Source organism: Colletotrichum chrysophilum (assembly GCF_026319265.1).
Source record: "Colletotrichum chrysophilum strain AFK26 chromosome Unknown scaffold_39, whole genome shotgun sequence".
NCBI lineage: Eukaryota > Fungi > Ascomycota > Sordariomycetes > Glomerellales > Glomerellaceae > Colletotrichum > Colletotrichum chrysophilum.
In genome coordinates this window covers 182,945-204,388 of record NW_026517326.1, presented here as the reverse complement: position 1 = coordinate 204,388, position 21,444 = coordinate 182,945, and the positions used below count along the sequence as shown (strand labels likewise).

General features: G+C 54.9%; 10 protein-coding genes across 10 annotated transcripts; 9 read left to right on the top strand and 1 right to left on the bottom strand.

The window, feature by feature from the left end:
• Positions 1-5: 5 nt before the first annotated feature.
• COL26b_005689 (uncharacterized protein) lies at positions 6-818 on the top strand (the record flags this gene model as incomplete). The annotated part of the gene is made up of 1 exon (XM_053178528.1): positions 6-818. The coding sequence occupies one exon, from the start codon at positions 6-8 to the stop codon at positions 816-818; it is 813 nt and encodes a 270-aa protein (XP_053037539.1).
• A 492-nt stretch (positions 819-1,310) lies between these two features.
• Positions 1,311-3,018, top strand: COL26b_005688 (uncharacterized protein; the record flags this gene model as incomplete). The annotated part of the gene is made up of 4 exons (XM_053178527.1): positions 1,311-1,516; positions 1,573-1,951; positions 2,136-2,708; positions 2,767-3,018. The coding sequence occupies 4 exons, from the start codon at positions 1,311-1,313 to the stop codon at positions 3,016-3,018; spliced, it is 1,410 nt and encodes a 469-aa protein (XP_053037538.1).
• Positions 3,019-3,550: 532 nt separating this feature from the next.
• Positions 3,551-4,328, top strand: COL26b_005687 (uncharacterized protein; the record flags this gene model as incomplete). The annotated part of the gene is made up of 2 exons (XM_053178526.1): positions 3,551-3,657; positions 3,794-4,328. The coding sequence occupies 2 exons, from the start codon at positions 3,551-3,553 to the stop codon at positions 4,326-4,328; spliced, it is 642 nt and encodes a 213-aa protein (XP_053037537.1).
• Positions 4,329-4,534: 206 nt separating this feature from the next.
• On the top strand, positions 4,535-5,842 carry COL26b_005686 (uncharacterized protein; the record flags this gene model as incomplete). Its single annotated transcript, XM_053178525.1, has 1 exon — positions 4,535-5,842. The coding sequence occupies one exon, from the start codon at positions 4,535-4,537 to the stop codon at positions 5,840-5,842; it is 1,308 nt and encodes a 435-aa protein (XP_053037536.1).
• A 745-nt stretch (positions 5,843-6,587) lies between these two features.
• COL26b_005685 (uncharacterized protein) lies at positions 6,588-8,132 on the top strand (the record flags this gene model as incomplete). The annotated part of the gene is made up of 7 exons (XM_053178524.1): positions 6,588-6,722; positions 7,067-7,202; positions 7,250-7,287; positions 7,338-7,375; positions 7,425-7,514; positions 7,614-8,033; positions 8,081-8,132. The coding sequence occupies 7 exons, from the start codon at positions 6,588-6,590 to the stop codon at positions 8,130-8,132; spliced, it is 909 nt and encodes a 302-aa protein (XP_053037535.1).
• An 850-nt stretch (positions 8,133-8,982) lies between these two features.
• Positions 8,983-10,094, top strand: COL26b_005684 (uncharacterized protein; the record flags this gene model as incomplete). The annotated part of the gene is made up of 5 exons (XM_053178523.1): positions 8,983-9,015; positions 9,115-9,354; positions 9,401-9,438; positions 9,485-9,622; positions 9,671-10,094. The coding sequence occupies 5 exons, from the start codon at positions 8,983-8,985 to the stop codon at positions 10,092-10,094; spliced, it is 873 nt and encodes a 290-aa protein (XP_053037534.1).
• Positions 10,095-10,638: 544 nt separating this feature from the next.
• COL26b_005683 (uncharacterized protein) lies at positions 10,639-12,240 on the top strand (the record flags this gene model as incomplete). The annotated part of the gene is made up of 1 exon (XM_053178522.1): positions 10,639-12,240. One exon carries the CDS (start codon positions 10,639-10,641, stop codon positions 12,238-12,240), a length of 1,602 nt encoding a protein of 533 aa, XP_053037533.1.
• A 559-nt stretch (positions 12,241-12,799) lies between these two features.
• Positions 12,800-13,086, bottom strand: COL26b_005682 (uncharacterized protein; the record flags this gene model as incomplete). Its single annotated transcript, XM_053178521.1, has 2 exons — positions 12,800-12,817; positions 12,919-13,086. 2 exons carry the CDS (start codon positions 13,084-13,086, stop codon positions 12,800-12,802), a joined length of 186 nt encoding a protein of 61 aa, XP_053037532.1.
• Positions 13,087-15,357: 2,271 nt separating this feature from the next.
• On the top strand, positions 15,358-15,662 carry COL26b_005681 (uncharacterized protein; the record flags this gene model as incomplete). The annotated part of the gene is made up of 2 exons (XM_053178520.1): positions 15,358-15,503; positions 15,614-15,662. 2 exons carry the CDS (start codon positions 15,358-15,360, stop codon positions 15,660-15,662), a joined length of 195 nt encoding a protein of 64 aa, XP_053037531.1.
• Positions 15,663-15,678: 16 nt separating this feature from the next.
• Positions 15,679-19,828, top strand: COL26b_005680 (uncharacterized protein; the record flags this gene model as incomplete). Its single annotated transcript, XM_053178519.1, has 4 exons — positions 15,679-15,808; positions 15,861-18,582; positions 18,634-18,706; positions 18,767-19,828. 4 exons carry the CDS (start codon positions 15,679-15,681, stop codon positions 19,826-19,828), a joined length of 3,987 nt encoding a protein of 1,328 aa, XP_053037530.1.
• Positions 19,829-21,444: the final 1,616 nt, after the last annotated feature.

The following is a 21,444-nucleotide window of genomic DNA, read 5'->3' as shown; positions in this document are numbered from 1 at the left end:
ACACAATGGCAACCCAAAGCATCAGCTCCGTCTTCCAGGAGTTTCTGGACAGAGTCAATCTCAAGAAGTGGGATGCCGCCAAAAAGTTCCTCCAAGACGCAATCACATTCAACGAACACCATGGAAGCAGCGACGAGTTCATTGGTTTCCTCAGTGCAGATATTGAGCAGCGCAACGTTACCCAACTCAGAATCGACGCCGTCGCTGTCCACTCGGACGGGAAATCACTTGGTGCTCGCCAGATTATAAGGACTGTCGGGGCCGATGGGACACAACTCGAGACATGGGCGCTCGTCCTCGCCTTCTTCAATGACGACAAGAAGATCTCGCGCTTCTACAAGATCGACACCCGCCCGAACCCGCGTTCACCTGTCCTGGCCAAAGTTTCGCCCACCGCGCCTCCCGTCTCGGAGAAACAATTGTCGGCGGATGAGTTGAAGAGCGCATACCACACTTACATCCAGAGCTACAACGATGGAGCGATGGCGGTTGTTGTACCGCAGATGATGGCTCCGGAACTGTTGATGAATGGGAACCCGCTCCCGCGCGAGGTCGTCGTGGGATTCTTTGGAAAGTTCCTTCTGCCTGCGACAGCTGGGCTTAAGTATCATATCCAGGACATGGTGACGGACGTTGAGAAGCAGCAGGTGTTTGTGAGGCTCACGCTTGAGGGGGTCCCAGAGAACAAGAACCTCCAAAAAGGGGACGATGGAAAGGAGCCAGTCAAGATCAACGAGATCGCGACATATTCATTCCAGGACGGCAAAATTGCTTGGTGTTGGGCCACTCCGGACTTCGACTTGACTCCGTCTGTTTAGGTCAAGGGCGAGAGAAGGCGTTGTTGTGATTGAAAGCTGGGTGAGGCTTTTGGTAGAATAGATATAGATTATAAATGCACTCACGCTTTAAACCTGAAGGATTTACACTATGACTTACCTCTTTGCCTAAACCCGCTGGACTAAGGCATCTGACACGATAATGGTGGTGTGGTGGTCGAACGGTCCACAATCTCACCGTCCGACCCTCCGACAGCCGATCTACCGACCGTCCGACACCGCGCTCCGTCGGTCCACACATCCGACTCGGTGGACAACATGCGGATGGTAACGGAGCGGCCCGGTATTGGTGAGACGAACTCCCAGCTTTGTGTATTTAACTTGGCCGTCTTGGCTCGGGTAAGTGCCACTACCTCTCACTGCATCCAGCTCATCACCACACATCTACGACTCAAGATCAAGCGCTCATCCAACACATAGAACGCAAAGGTTCTTTCGCAAAAGACATTGAGAAAATACAGACCGCCCCTCGAAATGGAAACCCCGATTGCCTTGGTGGTCTCAAATGCAGAACAAAAAGCAGCCGATCTCGAGGCTGGTTCCAATGCGCCGACCATCACCACCACTGATGAGAACGTTGTCGACTGGGAAGGCCCGGAAGATCCTCAAAACCCGCTCAACTGGTCGCCAAGACTGCGGTACGGACATGTGGTCATTGCATCTCTGTTCTCCCTCGTCGTGTAAGTCACAGTTTCACCCAGCTGCAATCCACGTCGATAACTAACACGGACCTCAGCAACCTTGCCGCCACGATGATAGCGCCCGGCATGGAATACGTCGTCCGAGACATCCACATCACCAGCCAAACCATCGGCACACTATCCGTCACGATATACCTTCTGGGCTTCGCCTTGGGCCCCCTCATCATCTCTTCCGCTTCCGAGATGCACGGCCGCCTCATCGTATACCACATCTGCAATGTCCTGTTCATTGCTTTCATAGTCGGCACAGCTTTAAGCAAGAAGGTGCCTCAGCTTCTCATCTTCCGCGTTCTGTCTGGCGTTGCAGGGTCTGCTCCGATGACCATTGGAGGCGGTACAATCGCGGACGTGATTCCCTCAGAGCACCGGGGTCCTGCTGGAGCGCTGTTCGCTCTTGGACCCCTGATGGGGCCGGTATGTTGCTCACCCGATAAACTATTGAAACGGAAGCTGATTTTGTCTGAAGGTCCTCGGTCCAGTCATAGGAGGCTTTCTTTCAACTCGCGAGGGTTGGCGCTGGACGTTTTGGCTCATGGCCATCATGGTGAGCAACCCCTGACTGGCGGGTCCATCGTCACGATACTAACATCTCGACAAGAGCAGCGTCATTTCACTCGTAGCTCTGGCGTTTCTCCGAGAGACTCATCCCAACATCCTGCTTTCCCGCAAAGCCGATCGTCTCCGCCGCGAGACCGGCAACCAGGAGCTGCGCTCAAAGCTGGATCGCCGCCTCACCTCATCCCAAATCCTGATTGGCGCCTTTGTCCGAACCGGAAAACTCTTGACCTTCTCTCCCATAGTCCTCATCATGTCTCTCTACGTCGGTCTCGTTTTCGGCCTGCTGTACCTCCTCTTCACCACCATCACTCCCATCTTCCAGGGGGTCTACGGTTTCAAAGCCGAACTCGTAGGTCTGGCCTACTTGGGCGTCGGCATTGGCGAGTTGACAAGTCTCATCGTCTTTGGCACACTGAGTGACCGAGTATCGGCATGGCGCACAAAGTCAGAGGGGCGGTCCGTTCCCGAACATCGGCTCATTTTGATGATTTGGTTCGCCCCCGTCATGACCATTGGTTTCTTCATCTATGGCTGGACCGCGCATTACCAGGTGCACTGGATCGCTCCCATCATCGGCACTTTCTTCATCGGGTTCGGAGCATTCTTCGTCATTGTAAGTTCAGGGAATTGTTGTCGAACATTGAAAATCGGCTTGCTAACGAAATGAGTAGCTACCTGCGCAAATCTACCTGGTCGACGTATTCGGCTCTGAGGCTGCCGCGTCAGCCCTCGGCGCAAACATCCTATTGCGCTGCCTCTTCGGCGCCTTCCTCCCTCTTGCAGGCACAAAGATGTATGAGACGCTCAACTACGGTTGGGGCAACACTCTCCTTGGCTTCTTGTCCCTGGCTTTCGTACCCGCCCCGATGTTCTTCTACAAGTACGGAGGTTGGCTTCGCAGCAAGACAGCCACGAGTTTGTGAGCTTCTCGCCAATAAAGCAGGCCATATGACACGATTTCTTTGACTTTAAAAGGCATAGACAAAAGAAGCATTAATAGATATGCCTTAGACTAAGAGGTCTCTTTCACAAACAGGGCTTTCGGGTCACTCATAATTCTAATGGAATATGATCTTTCTCTTGGTTGGAATGGAAACCAGAACTATCGAGCAAACCAATGGCATGTGAACGATTAATCTGCAGGTGGCTTCATGCCGGTCTTTCACCCACCAGGAATCATCAATGGCCTCGTCATCAGCAGGCTCCGGAAATTTGGTCTCATTGGCTGCTTTTAGGCCCCCTTTTGCGTAGGCAGCCAGATTCCTTCTCGTTATGCACAAAGGCGGCATGGCGCTCCATTCTACCCGCTTATGTAGGTACTTTAGTGCGCTGACGGGAAGGAGGCTGGGATTGACGGCCTTCCCATCTCCTTCCCCAAAAGATGTCTGTCTCGGAGCGAAAACTGCCCAGAAATCTTCCAAATACCATCCCGACTGTCTCAACATCACTGCAAACATGTCATCCAACCAGGACGCCTCTGCCGGACCTGAGAGGCCGCGCCCCCCGCCAAACCGCCGAAGAGACAAACCCACAGTGGTATGCGAAACTTGTCGCAAACGCAAGTGAGTACCCAAAGGACTTTCGACAGTTGAATGTGCATAGTTTCTCATTGCTTGGCTTCCTCAGACAGAAATGTGACCGACAGCAACCTTGCCAGAGGTGCGTCCAGCATGGCATTCAGTGCACTTATGCCAATAGTGGCCCTCTCTCTGCCGGGATTTCCCAGCATGCTTCCAGTGCTCGACCACGGGCAAATCTGCAAGCTCGATTGGCCCAGCTCGAGAGCTTGGTTGTGACGATGATGGAGGACCCTGGGCCGTCACGCGAAACTCCTGTGACGACGGCGCTCACTGGAAATAGCGCAACGGGTTATGTCCCAGCAGGCAATAGCACGCCAACCGAAGCCCGCGATGAATCATCAAAGACGTCTGAGAGTGGCAGTATCCGGCTGAACGCATCCGAGGCTCGGTATGTTGGGAGCAGTCACTGGGCCTCGATTCTGGACGGGATCGCCGAGTTGAAGGACCACTTGGAGGCGGAGGAGGAGATCCAGACCAACAGTGCGACTCCCGGCTCAATCCCCGCCCCAGAAGACGACATGGAGATGCCGCTGCTGTACAGCGTACGCTCTGCCTCGAGGGCACAGATCCTGGACTCGATTCCTCCGAAGCAAGTTCTGGACCGCTACATATCGCACTATTTCAACTCTCTGGACTTGGCATCAGGTTTGTGATGCCCATGATGCTTGTTGTATCACCTGCTCATTGAAGCAACAGGCGCATTCCACACCGGAAAATTCATGAGGGAGGTAAGCTGGAGGCACCATGCTCAGCTCGCCCAGGGACTGACTCTCTTTAGTATGCCGAGTTCTGTCAAAATCCATCCGAAACCCCCATCATGTGGCTGGGCTTACTGTATTCAATCATGTGCATGGCAGTCATGTCGTATGACCTCGTCGGCAAATCGGAAGTAGAAGATCCAAAGGCCTTGATCGATCAGTACCGTGAGAAGACGGCACAGTGCCTGCTACTGGGAAGGTACGCCAACGGAGGCCAATACACCTGGGAAACCATCTACCAGTATGTCATCATAGAGTTGTCGTCGCGAAGGGATATCACGCAGACCATCGGCATCCTCCACGGCGTATCTATGAATCTGCTCCTCCAGATGGGCTACCACAGAGATCCGTCCCACTTCCCGAGCATTTCTCCCTTCGCCGGGGAGATTCGACGCCGAAACTGGGTCAAGTGCTTGGAGGGCGACCTCCAGATGTCGATGCGGACAGGCATACCTCGCAGGATTAGTGCCGGTCACTGGGATACAGAGGAGCCGCGGAACCTACACGACGCGGACTTTGACGAAGACACCAAGGAGATCCCACCCAGCAGGTCAGAAACCGAGGTTACGGCTGTCACTCAACTGATCGCGAGGAGGCGTATGCTGGTGGCGGTTGGGGCTGCTGTCGATCTGTCTTCGTCAATCAAGCCGCCTGCTTACACCGAAGTACTGGCAGTGGATCGGCAGGTGAGGGAGGCAGAGGAAAGCCTCCCACCACCACTAAAGATGAAGCCTTTGCAGGCGTCAGTTACGGATCCGCCGCTGTTGATCATGCACAGGCTGTACTTGGCGCTCATGTTTCGTATAGGTGAGGTCATGATCCACCGCAACTATCTCAGCGAAGCAAGCGACAGCTTCAGCTACTCGCGAAAGAAGTGCTTGGACTCTTGTCTCTCTGTTCTGCAGCTACAACACACTCTCAACGAGGAAACCATGGTCGGAGGCTTGCTGCATTTTGCGGGAGCCAAGCTGTCGCTTATTGGGAACCATGCATTCCTGACGGCCTGCATCACCCTCTGCGGCGCGATGTACAAGGGACTGCATGCGGCTGGAAACGAATATGCCTCGGCTAGGGAAGTGGACATCAAAACAGCGTTGTGGAACTCCCTCAGCGTTTGGATGAAGAATGAGTCTTCGTCTAGAGAGGCTCGCATTGCGGCCGAGTCCATCAGGCTTGTACTCAAGAAGAACGGCTGGTTCAGCGAGTTGTTGCCAAGTCCAGATCTAGGTTCCACCTCAGTCAATGCTATGGGTCTTGATTCTCTGGGCGGATTCTTTGGGCACGGGATCGACATTTTTGGCGAGGCGCCTTTGACGATGTTCAACAACGAGTGGGACCCAGAGGGGTTTCCCTGGTTCCTGGATCCGTTGAATGGTGGGATGTCACTGAATGACAGCCAGACCGGATGAGACGTTGGTCCAGCATCTGGACTGCAGAGGCTTACCATCGACCGCGAACCTCGGCTGTCACTTTTGACATTCACACTGGCTCCTGAGGCGACGGGACTAACACAGAGGGTGTAGCGGGTCTGCGGCAGCTAAGCCCGGCTCCGAAGGTTATCTGTTGGTTGCAGAGCCAACAAGCAAGTGTCGCCACTCTTTATGTAGGCCTGTGGGATGTCTCGATTTCTTCGGACGAGATCAAAGATTGCTGGGTTCCTGTTCTATCTTTATTTGGTTCGCATCAAACGCCTTTCCTCCTTGAGTATTCTGTTCTCTCTGGGATTTCCGCAGCATTTGTCCTTATGAGAAGAAGTTGAATACGAACTGAGCTGTGGCTGCAAAATGACAGAAACATCCACATGCATCCATGTCTATCAACAACCGGGGAAAGGGAAGCGGCCCGGCGTGATTGGTCTTGGGTGCAACGAATGCAGAGCGTACCACCGAAGGGCCCCGCTGATGAAACGATGTCAAGTCGTTGATTAGCTCTACACCCTGGATTCATGCGAGTTCTTCTCCAACAGATCTGTGAAATGGAACGTTTGCCTGCATATCTCAATGCTGCCTTGCACCAACAGAATCAAACAACGACCCGCTGAACAGCGGGCACAGCTTGGCGCAAAGCGACAACTGACAAGTACAAAATCCCTTGTTCGGCCAAGTCTCTCTACTCGATTTCTCATCCCGTGTGTAACGGAAATCGACTTTCAAAATGGCCGAATCGTCAGACAATGCGGCGGCGCCGGCGTCTCCAGCCCCCACATCTCCGTTGAGATCGACAGCGTCACCTTCGGCCGCACCCGAGCCTCAAGCGCCGGCCGAGATTGAAGCTGACGATGCGGCGAGTGTGAGTTCACTGGCACCATTGCTTCCAGATCCAACTCGTTGACCGTAATGCTAGCTTGCCGCGAATGCCGCCAACATTGACGATCGCATGTGTGTACTTTCTATTCCTTGAGATGATATGCGCTGACAGAACAGCTCGTCCTATACGGCATCCTTGACATCAAGTGTGACAGACTACCCTACTGAGTACGGCCGACGTTTTCACGCGTTCAGAGCTGGGTGTAAGCAAGCGTCCCCGTCAGACGTCAACTCTCACTGACCATGTCTAGCGTACTTTGGACCCAACGACGAGGTGAATGATGAAAATCACCAACAAAGACGAAGTACTGATTGCCTGCCTCAAAGGTCGAACTGGACCGGCTCGACTTCAACCACACACTCATTGTGAAGCTCATCAGCTATGGCGAGAAGCTTTTCTTGGCCCCGGTCCCGCAAGAAAAGACACATCGGATTCTAGACATCGGCACAGGAACCGGCATTTGTAGGTCACGAGCTTGTCGCAATGTTCTGCAGCTGACACTCTCACAGGGGCTGTCGAGGCGGCAGAGATCTTTCCTAATGCAGAGGTATGCAAACGAGTCGTGGATGGTTCAGGCGAGACTCATTCCCGTCATAGATTCTCGGCAACGATCTGAGTGCCATTCAACCTGCATGGTAAGGTTATCCAGTCAAGATCGTACGGCAAGGGCTGACTTCTTTTTAGGTGCCCGCCCAACGTCAAATTTGAGATCGACGACGTTGAGAGCCCCTGGCTGTACGAGCACAGGTTTGACTTCATTTTCTGCCGCTATATGTGTGCAGCCATCGGAGATTGGCCACTGCTCATGAAACGGGCTTACAAGTACGCATCACTGTAGCTGATTGACACCAAAAAGGCTGACGAACCGCCTAGAAACCTCAACCCGGGCGGCTGGGTTGAATTCCAAGACTACAACATCAAGTTCCTCACAGATGACGATACTCTGAACGAGGAGCACTTTGCTTCTCAGTGGAACAAGAACTTGATGGAAGCCTGCAACGCTGCTGGCCGCAACCCAAACCCAGGGTACGACTTGGAGAAGTGGGTGAAGGAAGCTGGCTTCGTCGACGTTGTTGTCCGCAAGTTCAAGCTCCCCATGGGGACCTGGCCCAAGGACCCGTACTTCAAGGATCTTGGTTTAACGAATCTGATCCAGTACTTGGACGGGCTTGACGGGTTCAGCCTGAGAGCATTTTGCGACGTCCTTGGTTGGACGAAGGAGGAGATCATGGTGCTGTTGGCGCACGTACGCAAGGAGATGAAGTCCGCCAAACTTCACATCTACAATGACATGTGAGTGTTCAACTATTTCTTTGGCCGATTTTGCTGACAGTTTGTAGCCATGTGGTCTACGGACGCAAGCCCGAAGCCGAGCCTGAGGCGGCATCGTGATGGAGCGGGGGGTTCCAGATTCATCTAGTTGATCGCATCTTCGGATGTCTTCATTCATCTAATTCTTCAAAATAAAAAAAACGACGAAAAGTGGATGTTCGGCTCGTTGAAAATTCAAATCTCACATCCGCTGCTATCACATCTCCATCTGACAGAAAGGGTCAGAACACGTACTCCTTTCCCCTCCCGGCAATGCGGAATGTTTATTACTGAGCTGGTTCATGCATCCATGTCGCCCTCGGAACTCTGCCTGCAGGTCGGGGAAGCAAGTGGGCAGTCGCGATTGGCCTCGATGCATCAAAGCGTCGGGGCCTGCCCGGCCGCCCCGCTGTTGCAGCCGTTGATTAGCTCCCGACCCCGGACGTCACATCACTTTGTGGGCGCGTGAATCTGAGAAAAAGGAATGCCTCTCTGATTCTGCATCTGACCTGCGTCAAGAAATGGGTCGCCCAGCCCTCGATGAGCGGCAGACAGGCTGAGCAAGGCGGCCGATGCCGTACAAAGTCCGTCGTCGCTCTCCTTTAGAGTTTCCCCGCCGAAGCTTCTCCCGCAGCATTGGTGAAGCCCGGTCTTTGACCTTGTTGCTTGAGGTTCAGGATGTGCGAAGACACGGATGACCCTCGCGCGTTGCCAGGCTCTGCTGAAGAGGAGCGACCGCTCGAGGTTGACCAAGATGTAGGGCGTGCGAGTCCTCAGGCGTACCATGCTGACTTGCACCAGAATGCAGACGCCGACTCAACCATTGACGAACGCATGTGAGTGCCCTGCCGTGTTCGCGAAACGTGCTGACGAGGGAGATCGTCGTACACGGCAACATTGACCTCGAGCGTCCTCAATTATCCTGAGGAGCATGGACGACGATACCACGCTTATCGACCGGGATGTAAGTATATTGGCTCGTTCGATTGCTTGCCGCAGCTGACAGCGGCCATCAGCTTACTTTGCCCCCAACGATGAGGTATGACGATGCCACCGGTTCGAGCCAAACCTGACAGCTTTGAAGGATGAGAGCGACCGCCTTGACTTTACCCACGCGTTAATTCGAAAGACTCTCGATGAGGAGCTCTACCTGGCCCCGCTACAGAAGGAGAAGGTCCACAGGATTCTCGACATTGGGACCGGCACAGGGATTTGTGAGGTCTCCTTTGCGGAGGTCTGGATGCGTGCTAACGGCAGCTATACAGGGGCGATTGAGATGGGCGATGAGTTCGATCATGCAGAGGTGCCGTCCTTGCCCTCTAGCAACAGTTCTCTGCTAATGCCAACAGGTCATCGGCAACGACTTGAGTGCGATTCAGCCAGAGTGGTGCGCACATCACACCGCTTGTTCAGCCAACTACTGACACTGACAGGACCCCACCGAACGTCAAATTCGAGATTGACGACGTCGAAAGCCCGTGGCTGCACCCTTCCAAGTTTGACTTCATTTTCAGTCGGTACTTGGCTGGATCAATCAGCGATTGGCCCAAGCTGGTGAGAAATGTTTATGAGTGAGTCGCCTTCCTCTACCAGCAATCCTTGTCGTTAATAAGTGGCAGCAATTTGAACCCCGGAGGATGGGCCGAATTTCAAGACTATGACTTCCTGTTCAAGTCCGACGACGGCTCTTACAAGGAAGAACACCACACCTGGCAATGGAACACCCAGTTCATCGACGCGACCGTGAGCATAGGACGCGAGTCTCGCCCAGGGCCTAAACTCGAGCAATGGGTCAGGGATGCCGGATTCGTCAACGTCCGCCATTTCGTGCACAAGTGGCCGATTGGCCCCTGGCCCAAGGACGCCTACTACAAAGACATTGGCATGTGCAACCTCATTCAGCTGCTAGATGGGCTTGAAGCGTTCACCCTGCGCGTCTTTTGCGGCGTACTCCAATGGCCCGAGGCGAAGGTGCTCGTCATGCTGGCCAAGGTGCGCGCAGAACTGAAAGCTGGCACCTTCCACTCCTATGGCAACTTGTAAGTGATGTCCCCCATCGGCCTCGTGAGTAGCTACTGAAGTTCGCAGCCATGTGGTATACGGCCAGAAAGCGTAGGCGCGATGTTTTTGTAGTAATGGTAATGATACAACTGGTCTGCAATCATTTGTCCGGTCCCATTTGAATGCCGATGCTAGCGGGACTGATCGGCACTAACAGCGCCAATGCGGGCCGCCGTCCTAGCATATCGGCCCCACCCGGCGTCGCTTCCGGGGCGGGGCACCGACACGTCCTGGCAGTTCGTCCGATGCATCAACCCACTCACCGCAGCCAACCATGCAGCAGCCCCGGCTGGTTGCGCCCGTCTCACCTATTCTGGGTAATTCACTCGGCGCATACCCCGTGCTTACCACCAACGCAGGGTAGTATCGAGAGCCCAAGCTGGTATCTCCATAGGCGTACAGCAACCGTCACCATCACTCGAATGATGTGGTCACTATTAATAATCGCAGCTGCTCCATCCGCGTTTGATCCGTCCCTCATCATGTGCCAGTACCTCTGCTCGTTGCGCCTCACGTACACCAAGCCATGCCTGTGGACTCGACTCTGGCCGTCCTGGTCGCTGTCGCTCTGCTGACGGGTCTGTTTCTCACATCGAGGAGGGCCAAAAATGACAGACCACCGAAGCCTCTCAAGTTGCCCATCATCGGTGACCTCCACAGTTCACCGATAGAGAGGCCAATGCTGAACTGGGATGCATGGACTAGAGCCCAGGGACCGGTCGGCACGCCGAAGCTCTTTGGCATCATGCCCTTCGTGGTGCTCAACACAGCCGAAGCGGCCACGGAGCTATTCGGCAAGCGCAGTGCCCTCTATAGCAACCGGCCGAGCTCTGTGAGCATGGAGATGATTACCGATTCGGCGCCAGGCAAGTCTAGGATGACATTGATGCATGACTACGACGCACACTTGAAGTTACATCACCGCATGCTGTCGCCGAGCCTGGGAGCCGTGGCTGCGCCGAGGATCCAGCCACTCATGCAGCTGGAGTCGAGGCAGCTTCTCAGAGATGCTGTCAATGCTGTGCAAGAAAGCGGACGGACGGTGATGAGCAGCACGGAGCTCTACCCGCTGCTGGAGCGGACCCAGGCCAGCGTCATCCTCGGACTACACTACGGCATACGGGTGCCAGCTCACAGCGATCCTCTCTTCACGGAGATCCTACACGTTCAGCACAAAGTAACCTACGTTGCCGCCAACCCCAGTCTCGTCGACTTTATCCCGCCCCTAAGGCATCTCCCCGCGATCATCTCCCCTTGGCATCGTGCTGCGAACAAGCTCTTCATCGAGCAACGAGATCTCTACCTTCGTCTTGTGGAAATCGCAATGAACGAGCCTGGCTGGAACGCCACGAAGCAGGCACGCGCTATCGCCGCCAAGAATCCTGATACTGAGGCTGTGCCGGATCTGGACCTCGCCTTCACGCTGGCGACCAGTATTTCGGGCGGGATGGAGACGAGCCCGAGACAGACGCTGTGGCTTCTGGTCGCTGCGCATGCTAACCCGGGCTTTGTGGCGAAGGCACACGCTGTCTTGGACCAGTCTGTTGGTAGGGACCGCTTACCGCGGTTCACAGACAGATCGAATCTGGTGTACATTGATGCAATAGTTTCGGAAGTGGTGCGTTGGAGGCCAATCGCGCCGGGCAGCATTCCCAGGAGAGCGGATCAGGAAGACGAGATTTTTGGCACGCCCATCGTCAAGGGAGCGACTTTGTTTGCTAATGCCTGGGCCATTGGCCGAGACGAGAAGGTCTTTGACGAATCACTCGGCGATCTGGACTCATTCGTTCCAGAGAGGTGGCTAGACGAAGAGGGAAAGCTTCGTACGGACCTCCCGTTGGCGGGTTTTGGGCATGGAAGACGAAGCTGCTTGGGGAAGAGGGTGGCTCTCGACAACACCTTCATGATTATTGCGAGTCTGCTGTGGGCCTTTGAGGTTGCACCCGTTGGCCAGGTTGATTCGATGGCTATGGAGGTCGCGGGATTCATGACGGCGCCCTCAGAGTTCAAATTTAGTCTGAAACCTCGAGGCAAGTGGGTTCAAGAGATCATTCAGAGAGAGTGGGATGTCTCGGAGACGGACCTGAGCAAGCTCATGGGACCTTGGGTGGATGTTGAGACTTCCTAGGTCAATTGAAGCAGATGCCTCTTGCCATCGGACTCAATTGACGTGAATTGATGGTGGTTTACGAATGCCGCTGGGATGTTCAAGCCATTCTCGACTCATCAAGGCAGTCCTGGTAAGTAAGTGTCTTGGCTCGTGTCATCGCATCTCACATCGTCACTTCTCCGCATCTTCTCGCTGGGTCTGGCCTCACTGAAGCCTGTGAGACAAGCTCAAAGCCGTGTTGACCTGGTCCAGGCTCGGCATGATGTCCGCTGGAGAAAGCCAAGATTCGGCACGAGCATCAAATGACTCGTCGATCGTGGGAACTTGCGTTTGCGCGAATCGCGAGCGTTCAGTGGAAAAACGTCTCTCGAGAGTTTGAAGCCGTTTGGAATGAGGCCTGGGACGGGACTTGATTTGAAAACAGTCTGGCGCCGAACAACGCCGGCTATCCATTCTTAGTCTGTGCTAAGTATCTTGTACGCTAAATAGATGATGCTCAAAGAAACGCTTCGCCCTGCCAAATCCAAATCAAAGCCAGCCCGAGTCCTGAACCCGTGTTTTCAGGATGCATGTATTCTTATGGCGGCCGGAGAACCTGGGAGGATGATGAGATGACAGGCTGGAGACCGAATGATCAGACATCACTTACACTTTTGAAACTCCAGCGTCGGATATGCCCTAACCAGAACCACAGACGCAGCCCTCGCGGAGCGCGGGGTTGACATTGGGAAAGGGGAAGCACTGGCGGCCCTCGGCTTCGCAGTTTTCGCCAGAGACACCGCAGTTGCTATCTGTGCAAGGGCCGGTGAACTGGGCGGCGGAGGCCGCGACGAGGGCGAGAACTGTGATGAAGATGCCGCGCATGTTGACTGATGTGTGTGGTGATGGTGTGTGAAGAAGGTGAGGTTGACAGTTTTGGCTGAAGGCTGTTCGGATGAAGACTAAGCTTGATGATGGTGGTGGTTGATGATGGATAAGATGAGTTTGAAGCTGAGCGTCTGTGTTGATTATATACTTTGGCCTGCTTGTCGGACAAGTCCATGAGATTGAAGTGTGTGATATTTATGGGAACTTCATTGCTTGGCTCTTGACCAGTCAACATTGGCATGCGAAAGCCCAGCCTCCTAGCATCTTGGGCAATTGTAAAGTGCGACTTAAAGATAGGCCAGGCCCAGGGGTTTCAATGCAACTTGTGTTCCCGCTTGCCAAGCGTTTCTATGGGTTCTGGATGTCCTGGTGAGGCCTGTACAAATTGCCTTTAGGACGTGATTGGGACGATACTCTACGCTTAGTGCTTAGACCAGCTGCGGGCCACATTGCTGCATCAAAGAGCCATAGGAATGCGTCTAACCCCTGGCTCTTCTGACGAATTCTCTGTAAGTTGATTTGATAGCCTCCCAGAGAAATTGCCTGACCTCTCTGCTCGATAACCTCGTATGGTTCATCTTTGCCCCTTACCCATCATGTCTCCAACCCCTTTGCTATGAATATACCCAGAATCGTCTTGTCTATTTTGGAGGTCTACGTTGAGGCTCGGCCTCGGACGTCGGGCGGTGCAATCGGCTGGTGGCCCGCGGACTTGGCAGCAGCTTGGCGGGTTTTGGGTATTATCGGTTTCTTAGGGGGGCCATCGCGGCGGCAATTGGGGGACTATCCGTCTGGCGATGAAGGAGAACAAAAAAAAGCTTTCAGGCTGCGGTCTCGCCGTATGCTTGGCGATGAACGTTTCAATTATCTCTTGGCTTCTCGTTGTGAGCGGGACGTTGTCCGCGTCTCAGACGAAGAAGGTGAGGTGAGGTGCCTTTATTTAGACGAAGGTCACTCTCCCGGACGGCCCATGGGGTTGGCATTCGATGAGTTGTCTCTCGATGAACCCCCACGCTCGAAAAATAGGTTCCAATCGTGAGAGTTGATCGTCAAAATAGCACAAAAGGGGGCTCGACCCTTGCCTAGATGTCTTGGGCGCTGCAGTTGCTCCGCATCTTGTGTGTGGTCCAGCGAGTCAGCGATCGCCCTGGCAGCCAATGCAACCAAAGGCTCATTCTTGAAACGCCCCGACGGGAATGGAATGAAACGGCCTGGGGTCGGGAATCTCGCCCATGGGCGCGCTGCCGTACGAATGTCCTCACGTCGATCCCGCCCCCACAGCATCCTGGGGTTGCTGGCAATGACATGCTGGTCTGATTCAATAGCTGTCAAGGGCGGAGCAATACGGAGAACTGGGGTTTGGGTCGTCGGGACATTTCGGACTGGACGTCTTGCACTTCTCGAGGGTCATGGCGCGCTCCATCCAGGTGAGTGGGCTCCGGACTTCGACAGCGCGGATCGGACGCACAGCGGGCAATGACCGGGACGCACAGCCCGGAGCAGATCGGCGATGTGGGTCTCGGCGCCGAAGCTCCTGTGGGGTATGTGCCGGCACTCCGGGGCTTACTGTCGGATGGAGCATCTCATCGATCTCGACATGCACAGAAGCGGCTTCTTTCTGGCGCATTGGCAAGCCGACATGGGTCTTGCCGACGAGTTCTGCATGAGGCACACCGATGACACTTTTCGTTGCTACCGACATGGGCTTTCCAAGTGATACACCTTCACAGAAGCCATCCAGAGTTGCGAATAACAGCGCCAATTGCTGCAGCCATTTTAAGGCATGCGATGCCTTCAGATGGACGTCGCCATAAGCCTATCATAGCTGTGTCGCATCGGCTTACTGCTCGGTGAGCACTAACTACCAACTCCCTGTCTCAGGCACCAAACGGGATCGCGGCACCGCGCAGGGATGGATCCATAGCCGCCTTCCCCATCGGGACAACAGGAACACCCCCGCGGACACTGATACGCTAGACTGATCTAACCAAATAAACCAAAGTCCCTTTACAATCTACTGCTGGCTGACGATTACAGCTTCACTCTCAGTCGCTGCTGCGCCGCACGACTCGCTACTTATGTTTACGCGAGTAGTCCTGGTGCTGTCCAGTCACGCGCGTCTGATCTCGCTCACTCCTGTTTTCAGATTGGCCTCAGTTCGTACTACAGCGCCGAATGCTCCTCACCGATTGAATTTTGTCCAGCTTCACCGAACAGAGTACCGGCCCAGGCTGCCATACGCGACTTCTCCTTCCTCGTCACGCCGCGATGAAGTCTTCCTGCACCAATGATGACACATTCGGTCCCGTCGTCCACGGTTGTCGTGATGACTTCGACCTGACAATCAAGTTCGAGCAGGTGATCCTGACAATCGTCCCTGCCGCCGTCTTCATTGTGGCTGCTCTGCCGCGCTTGTTCGTCCTCCTCCGCAGGCCCAGAGTTGCAGCAGGTCCCAAGTTCCAATGGCTGAAAATCGCAAGTACTGCTCACCCTCATTTCTGCGCCTTGTCTAACCACCAACCAGTTCTTCATCGCCGCATACGCCGGACTTCGGCTTCATCAACTGGTTCTGACCAGCCGTAGCACGTCATGGACAACGACTACGTCAGTCGCATCGGATGCGATGGTATTCGTGGTCAGTCTTGCGATGATGCCGTTGTCGTTTTTGGAGCATGCCCGCTCTCCCCGGCCATCAACTCTGCTCAGCATCTTCCTTCTGGTGACGTTTGTTCTCGACGTTCCGCTTTCACGAACGCTGTGGCTTTCGGCAGGGTCTGATGCCGGCCGTCAGCAAGCCTACACCTCCCTCGCATCACTTGTTTTGAAGGCTGCAATTTTGGTCGTGGAGTCTCACCAAAAGCCACTGGCATGGTACGTCGACCAGAAACCGCAGGGTCCCGAAGCGTATGGCGGCATCATCAAGCTGGCTTCGTTCTTCTGGTTGAACGGCCTCTTCATCAAGGGATACCGTAAAATTCTCACAATCAGTGACCTCTACCTCCTCGACGATGCTATGACGGCCGAGGTCTTGCACGCAAAGTTTGAGCCTCACTATGCGAGAAACAACAGCGTCGGCAAGTCGCATCCCCTCGCCAGAAGCTTGTTTCGTACCCTCGCAATTCCCTTGATCCTGCCGGTCGTCCCTCGGGCCCTTCGAATCGGATTCATGTTTGGGCAGCCCCTTTTGATTCAAGGTCTCCTGAGCTATCTAGTAGAGCCCGCAGACTCTTCGTCGCCGAACAAGGGTTACGCATTCATCGGCGCGGCGTTCTTCATCTACGTCGGCATGGCAGCCTGTCAGGCGCTGCACTTTTACCTGCACGAACGGTCTCTCTTCATGGTCAGGGGAGTGCTGGCGTCCGCTGTGTACCGCAAGACGACAGTCCTGAAGCTCTCTGCCGCAGACGACTCTGCGGCCTTGACGCTCATGAACGCCGACGTGGAGCGCTTCAAGGGCGGCATCCAGCATTTCCACGAATACTGGGCGAATCCCATCGAGATTGCAATCGCATGCTGGCTCCTCGAGCGCCAGATCGGTGCTGCCTTTGTGTCACCCATCATTCTTGTCATCATCTGCTTCGCAATCGCCGCAGTCATTGCCGGCGTGTCAGCGTCTCGTCAGGCAGTGTGGATGAAGGCTATCCAGAAGCGGGTGGGCGTGACGTCCAAGTCTATCTCCAGTATGAAGGCGCTAAAGATTTCTGCCATGACGGGCCCGGTGGAGAAGTTGATTCTCAAACTGCGGCTCCAGGATCTTCATGATGGCGGACGGTGGCGCTCCATGATCATCTGCGCTGTCGCTGCTTCTTTCACGCCGACCCTACTCGGGCCGACGGTGGCATTTGCAACGACCTCGTCGACTCTGGACGTTACTCGCATCTTTACGTCCATCGCTTACTTGATGCTCATCGCTGGCCCCTTGGGACTGCTGCTGCAAACGTTCCCGATGATGACTGGAGCATTCGCCTGTTTGGGCCGTATCCAAGCATATCTCAACAAGGAAGCGCGAGTGGATTTCCGCAAGACCCCTGAATCGATGCCCCCAGCTAAGCAGAATGGGAATGTTCCGGCGGACTCTGAGGCCACCGCGATTACAGTCACGCAGGGCTCCTTTGGCTGGGAACAGGGAAAGAACGTCTTGGAGAAGATCGACATCAAGATTCCCGCCTCTTCCCTCACCATCATTGTGGGGCCCATTGCCTCTGGGAAGTCGACTTTGTTGAAGGCCTTTCTAGGCGAGACACCATACAATTCCGGTGACGTCGCTTTTGGAGTCAGCTGCCGCAACGTGGGCTACTGCGACCAGTCCCCTTTCCTCTACAACGACACGGTCAAGGCCAACATCATTGGGCACTCTGCCCTGGACCCGGAGCGCTACAAACAAGTCATCGACGCCACCATGTTGTCTGCAGACCTGGCAACGCTGCCCAAAGGTGACCGCACCAAGATTGGCAGCAATGGCGTCACATTGAGCGGAGGCCAAAGACAACGAGTTGCCCTCGCACGCGCCCTCTACCTGGAGACCGAGATTCTCATCCTCGACGACATTCTGAGCGGCCTCGATGCCAACACAGAGGAGCATGTTTTCCGCCGCGTGTTTGGTCCTGATGGCATCGTTCGCCGCAGAGGGGTCACGGCAGTGCTCTGCACTCACTCGGTCCGGCACCTTCCTTCAGCAAACCACATCATAGCCCTCGGTACAGACTGCACCGTGGTCGAACAAGGCTCTTTCGCCGACTTGAAAAACAACGGAAAATACATTGAGAGCCTCAAAGTTTCGGAGGAAAAGGCTGCTTACAAGAGTGCCGACGACGACGACGAAGATGAACCTGAGCCTATCGCTCTGACAAAAACAAAGACTGCCGAGTCCGTCTTGGAGAAGGAGGCGGACAAGGCACGCCAGGTGGGCGACACGTCGGTCTACGGACACTGGTTCGGCACCATGTCGCCGCTGGTACTTGCTGGATACTTCTTCTGGTGCACCGCCTACGGCTTCAACCAGGCCTTTCCCAACATCTGGCTCAAGGTCTGGTCTGAGGACATTGTGTCACCTGATCCGAAGCATGGCAAAGCATACTACTTGGGCATATACGCCCTCCTCGAAGTGCTGTGTCTCGTCTCCTTGATCATGGTCATATTCATCTGCTTGAGAATCATGATCTACCAGTCAGGGGCCAAGCTCCACCAACAGAGCCTGCGGACACTCATCGGCGCGCCTTTGAAGTACCTGACAATCACTGATGCCGGCACCATCACCGGGCTTTTTGCCCAAGACATCAACCTGATTGACGGAGAGCTTCCTATGGCGTTCATCAACTTTTCTTTTGGGCTGTTCACTGCGATCGGGATGCTATTCATCATTGCAACCACATCACCCTGGCTAGTTATCACCTACCCGTTCCTCATCGGGGTCGTAGTCGCGGTGCAGAGGTTCTACCTGCGGACGTCGAGGCAGCTGCGGCTATTGGATCTCGAGGCAAAGGGTCCTCTCTAGTAAGTCACATGTCTCTTGAACTCACTCACCTCAGCTAACCATCAACCCAGCTCTCACTTCATCGACACTCTCAAGGGCCTGGCCACCGTGCGAGCTTTGGGCTTCATACCCACCGACATCTCGGTAAACAACCGTCTACTCGACACCAGCCAAAGGCCGGCGTATCAGCTTGCCCTCATCCAGCGTTGGCTGGCGCTCGTTTTGAGGCTCATTGTCGCCGCCATCGCGATTCTTGTCGTCACTCTGTCGACACAGTTGCGAGCAAATTCGGGATACACAGGAGCAACTCTCGTGACGATCATGCGATTGAGTGACACGCTCACCATGCTCGCGTCCTCGTTTACTTCGGTAGAAACCAGTATCGGCGCCGTAGCACGTATCAAGACTTTCCATGAGACAGTCAAGCCCGAGACTGGGCCAGAAGAAGACACTATACCCGAGGAAAGCTGGCCTCAGAAGGGCGCGGTCGAAATCAAGGGCATCTCAGCTTCGTACGGCGACCCCGAGGACCCCAAGTCTATGGATGAACTCGCCATCCGCGATCTCGATCTTACCATCAACGCCGGAGAGACGGTAGCCGTCTGCGGACGCACGGGAAGTGGGAAATCCTCTCTGGTGCTCCTGCTCCTCCGTCTTCTCAACCATCTTCCAGACTCCGACGGCGACATCACCATCGATTCCCTGCCCGCTAGCAAAATAGACAGAGACGTCCTCCGCCGCCGCATCATCGCTGTCTCCCAAGACCCCATCTTCCTTCCTGACGGCTCGACCATCCAGGACAACCTTGATCCGTTCGGTGAAGCAGATGAAGCAGAATGCAGGAGCGTTCTCGAACAAGTTGGGCTTTCCGCAGCAATCGAGGATCGCGGTGGCCTGTCTGCCGACCTTCCCTCAGAGGCTCTCAGCGCGGGCCAGAAGCAGCTCTTCTGCCTTGCGCGGGCCGTTCTCCGCCGCCGTGTCAGGGGGCGCAACGGTGCCGAGGGTGGCATCCTCCTTCTCGACGAGGTCTCGTCAAGCGTCGACAAGGCCACCGAGGTGGAGATGCACAATGTCATCTCACGTGAGTTCAAGGGGTACACCGTCATCATGGTGTCTCACCGGCTGGACACTGTGATGGATTGTGATACCATCGTGGTCATGGACAAGGGGCGCGTGGTAGAGAAGGGCGAGCCAGGTGTATTGAAGGATCAGGAGGGCGGTGTATTTAGGGAGCTTTGGAACGCCAGCAGGACATCCGAGGAGTGATGAACGTGTTGGAACGTAAGGACATGGATTGCAATGTTGACCTTGGCTTCTCGGAGTGAGAGGCTGTGATAACCTCAACTCAATGACTTGGAGAGGTGGTGTGAGCCGGCTGTATTGTTGATGAGACTATGTACAATTTTGAGTCAAGACCTTCGTCGCCATATTGCTATTTTGAAGTGAGATTAATGCTCATAGCCATTACCATGGCTCGCTGAACATTGCCAAGTCATCGGTGGCTATCCTTCAGATGTCCATCTTAGCAATTGCAACCAAAGACCTTCTCTATTTCCAAGTTGAACGGCTACTCCTTCCTCGCCTCGAGACTCTGGAAACTTCCAGGTACGGAAAGCACGTGGACCGCGAGTGCCTCAGTCGGCACGGGAGCTCTTGCCTCTGACCGCCCTCCCGCACTTGCTTCTTCCCGTGGAAAGGGACAGAGCTGCTAATGCTCCTTCCGCTTCAACACACGCAAAGCTCTGACCGACAGTTGCCTGCGTCAAAACCTTCTCACTTCCATCTTGGGGGCCGTCCTGCCTTGGCGGAAACAAACTCAGGAACCCCCGGCCTCGATGGCACAGCATCGACGTCATGCCTGCCCTGATAAGGCTTCGGAGTTTCCTATCATCATCATCTAAACTGTCAATCTGAGGGAAAAAGTCAATCACTCCAGCCAAAGGGACGAACATCGCAAAGGACCTGACTCTTGCAAAGTCGCAAAAGTCCATGGTTTAATCTCGATTCATCGAGCGATCCCGTGTCAACCTGCCCAGAGCGGAAGAAGAGCAGCTCCCGGTAACGTCATGGCATTCCAATGATGTGCAGTACACCACACTGACGGGAAGAGAAAAAAGGGGTCTGCCAGGCCCCGGTGCGACCGTGCAACCGATGTCAGACGGCTGCCGGGCTTGTCGCTCGGCCAGGGGTTTGGGAGATCATGTTCATGGTGGTGTTGGGCAAACGGGCTGGCTGGCTGCGAATAGCTGGGGAGCGCAAGCGCGGAAGCTTGCTCTCGAACCGTTTCCGCGGGGAAGACAGGCCGTCTCACACACACACCAACGCACCAACACACCAACACCGGCACACTCGCGTTCCTTTCGCTTCGGGTGCGGGCGATCACTGGCAAATCCCCCTTAAACGTCACGGAACGTTTGGGACAGAGGAATGGGAAAGGGATCGTCGAAAGGGTGCGCAATTTACGCGAGGGGGAGACTGAACCGACCGGCGCGCCGTTCTTGGTTGCACGGATCGGCAGTCGGGCAGGACACACATCCCAACGTCGTCCGTCCGTTATCCGTAACAACCTGCCATCTCGAGCAATTTCTCCTTTCTTTCAATCTCTGGTTGGGAACGAGGTTTTGCTTTTCCTGAACCCTCAGACCGGACGATGGGAAGGCGTTCCCGGGAGGACATCCGTCGTCTTGGTTAGCTGGTCGGACAGCATACCCGGCCAGGATAAGGTGGCCATTGCAGATTGGCCACTTGGAATGAAGCGCACGGCTGAGCTGGAATGGGTGGTATGTCACTAGGCGGTGAGCAGCGGTCACCGACTGCGCCGACGAGGGATGCCGGTGCAGCGACGTCACATGCTGAGCGCCCTGCAGACGTGCAGAGTGCAG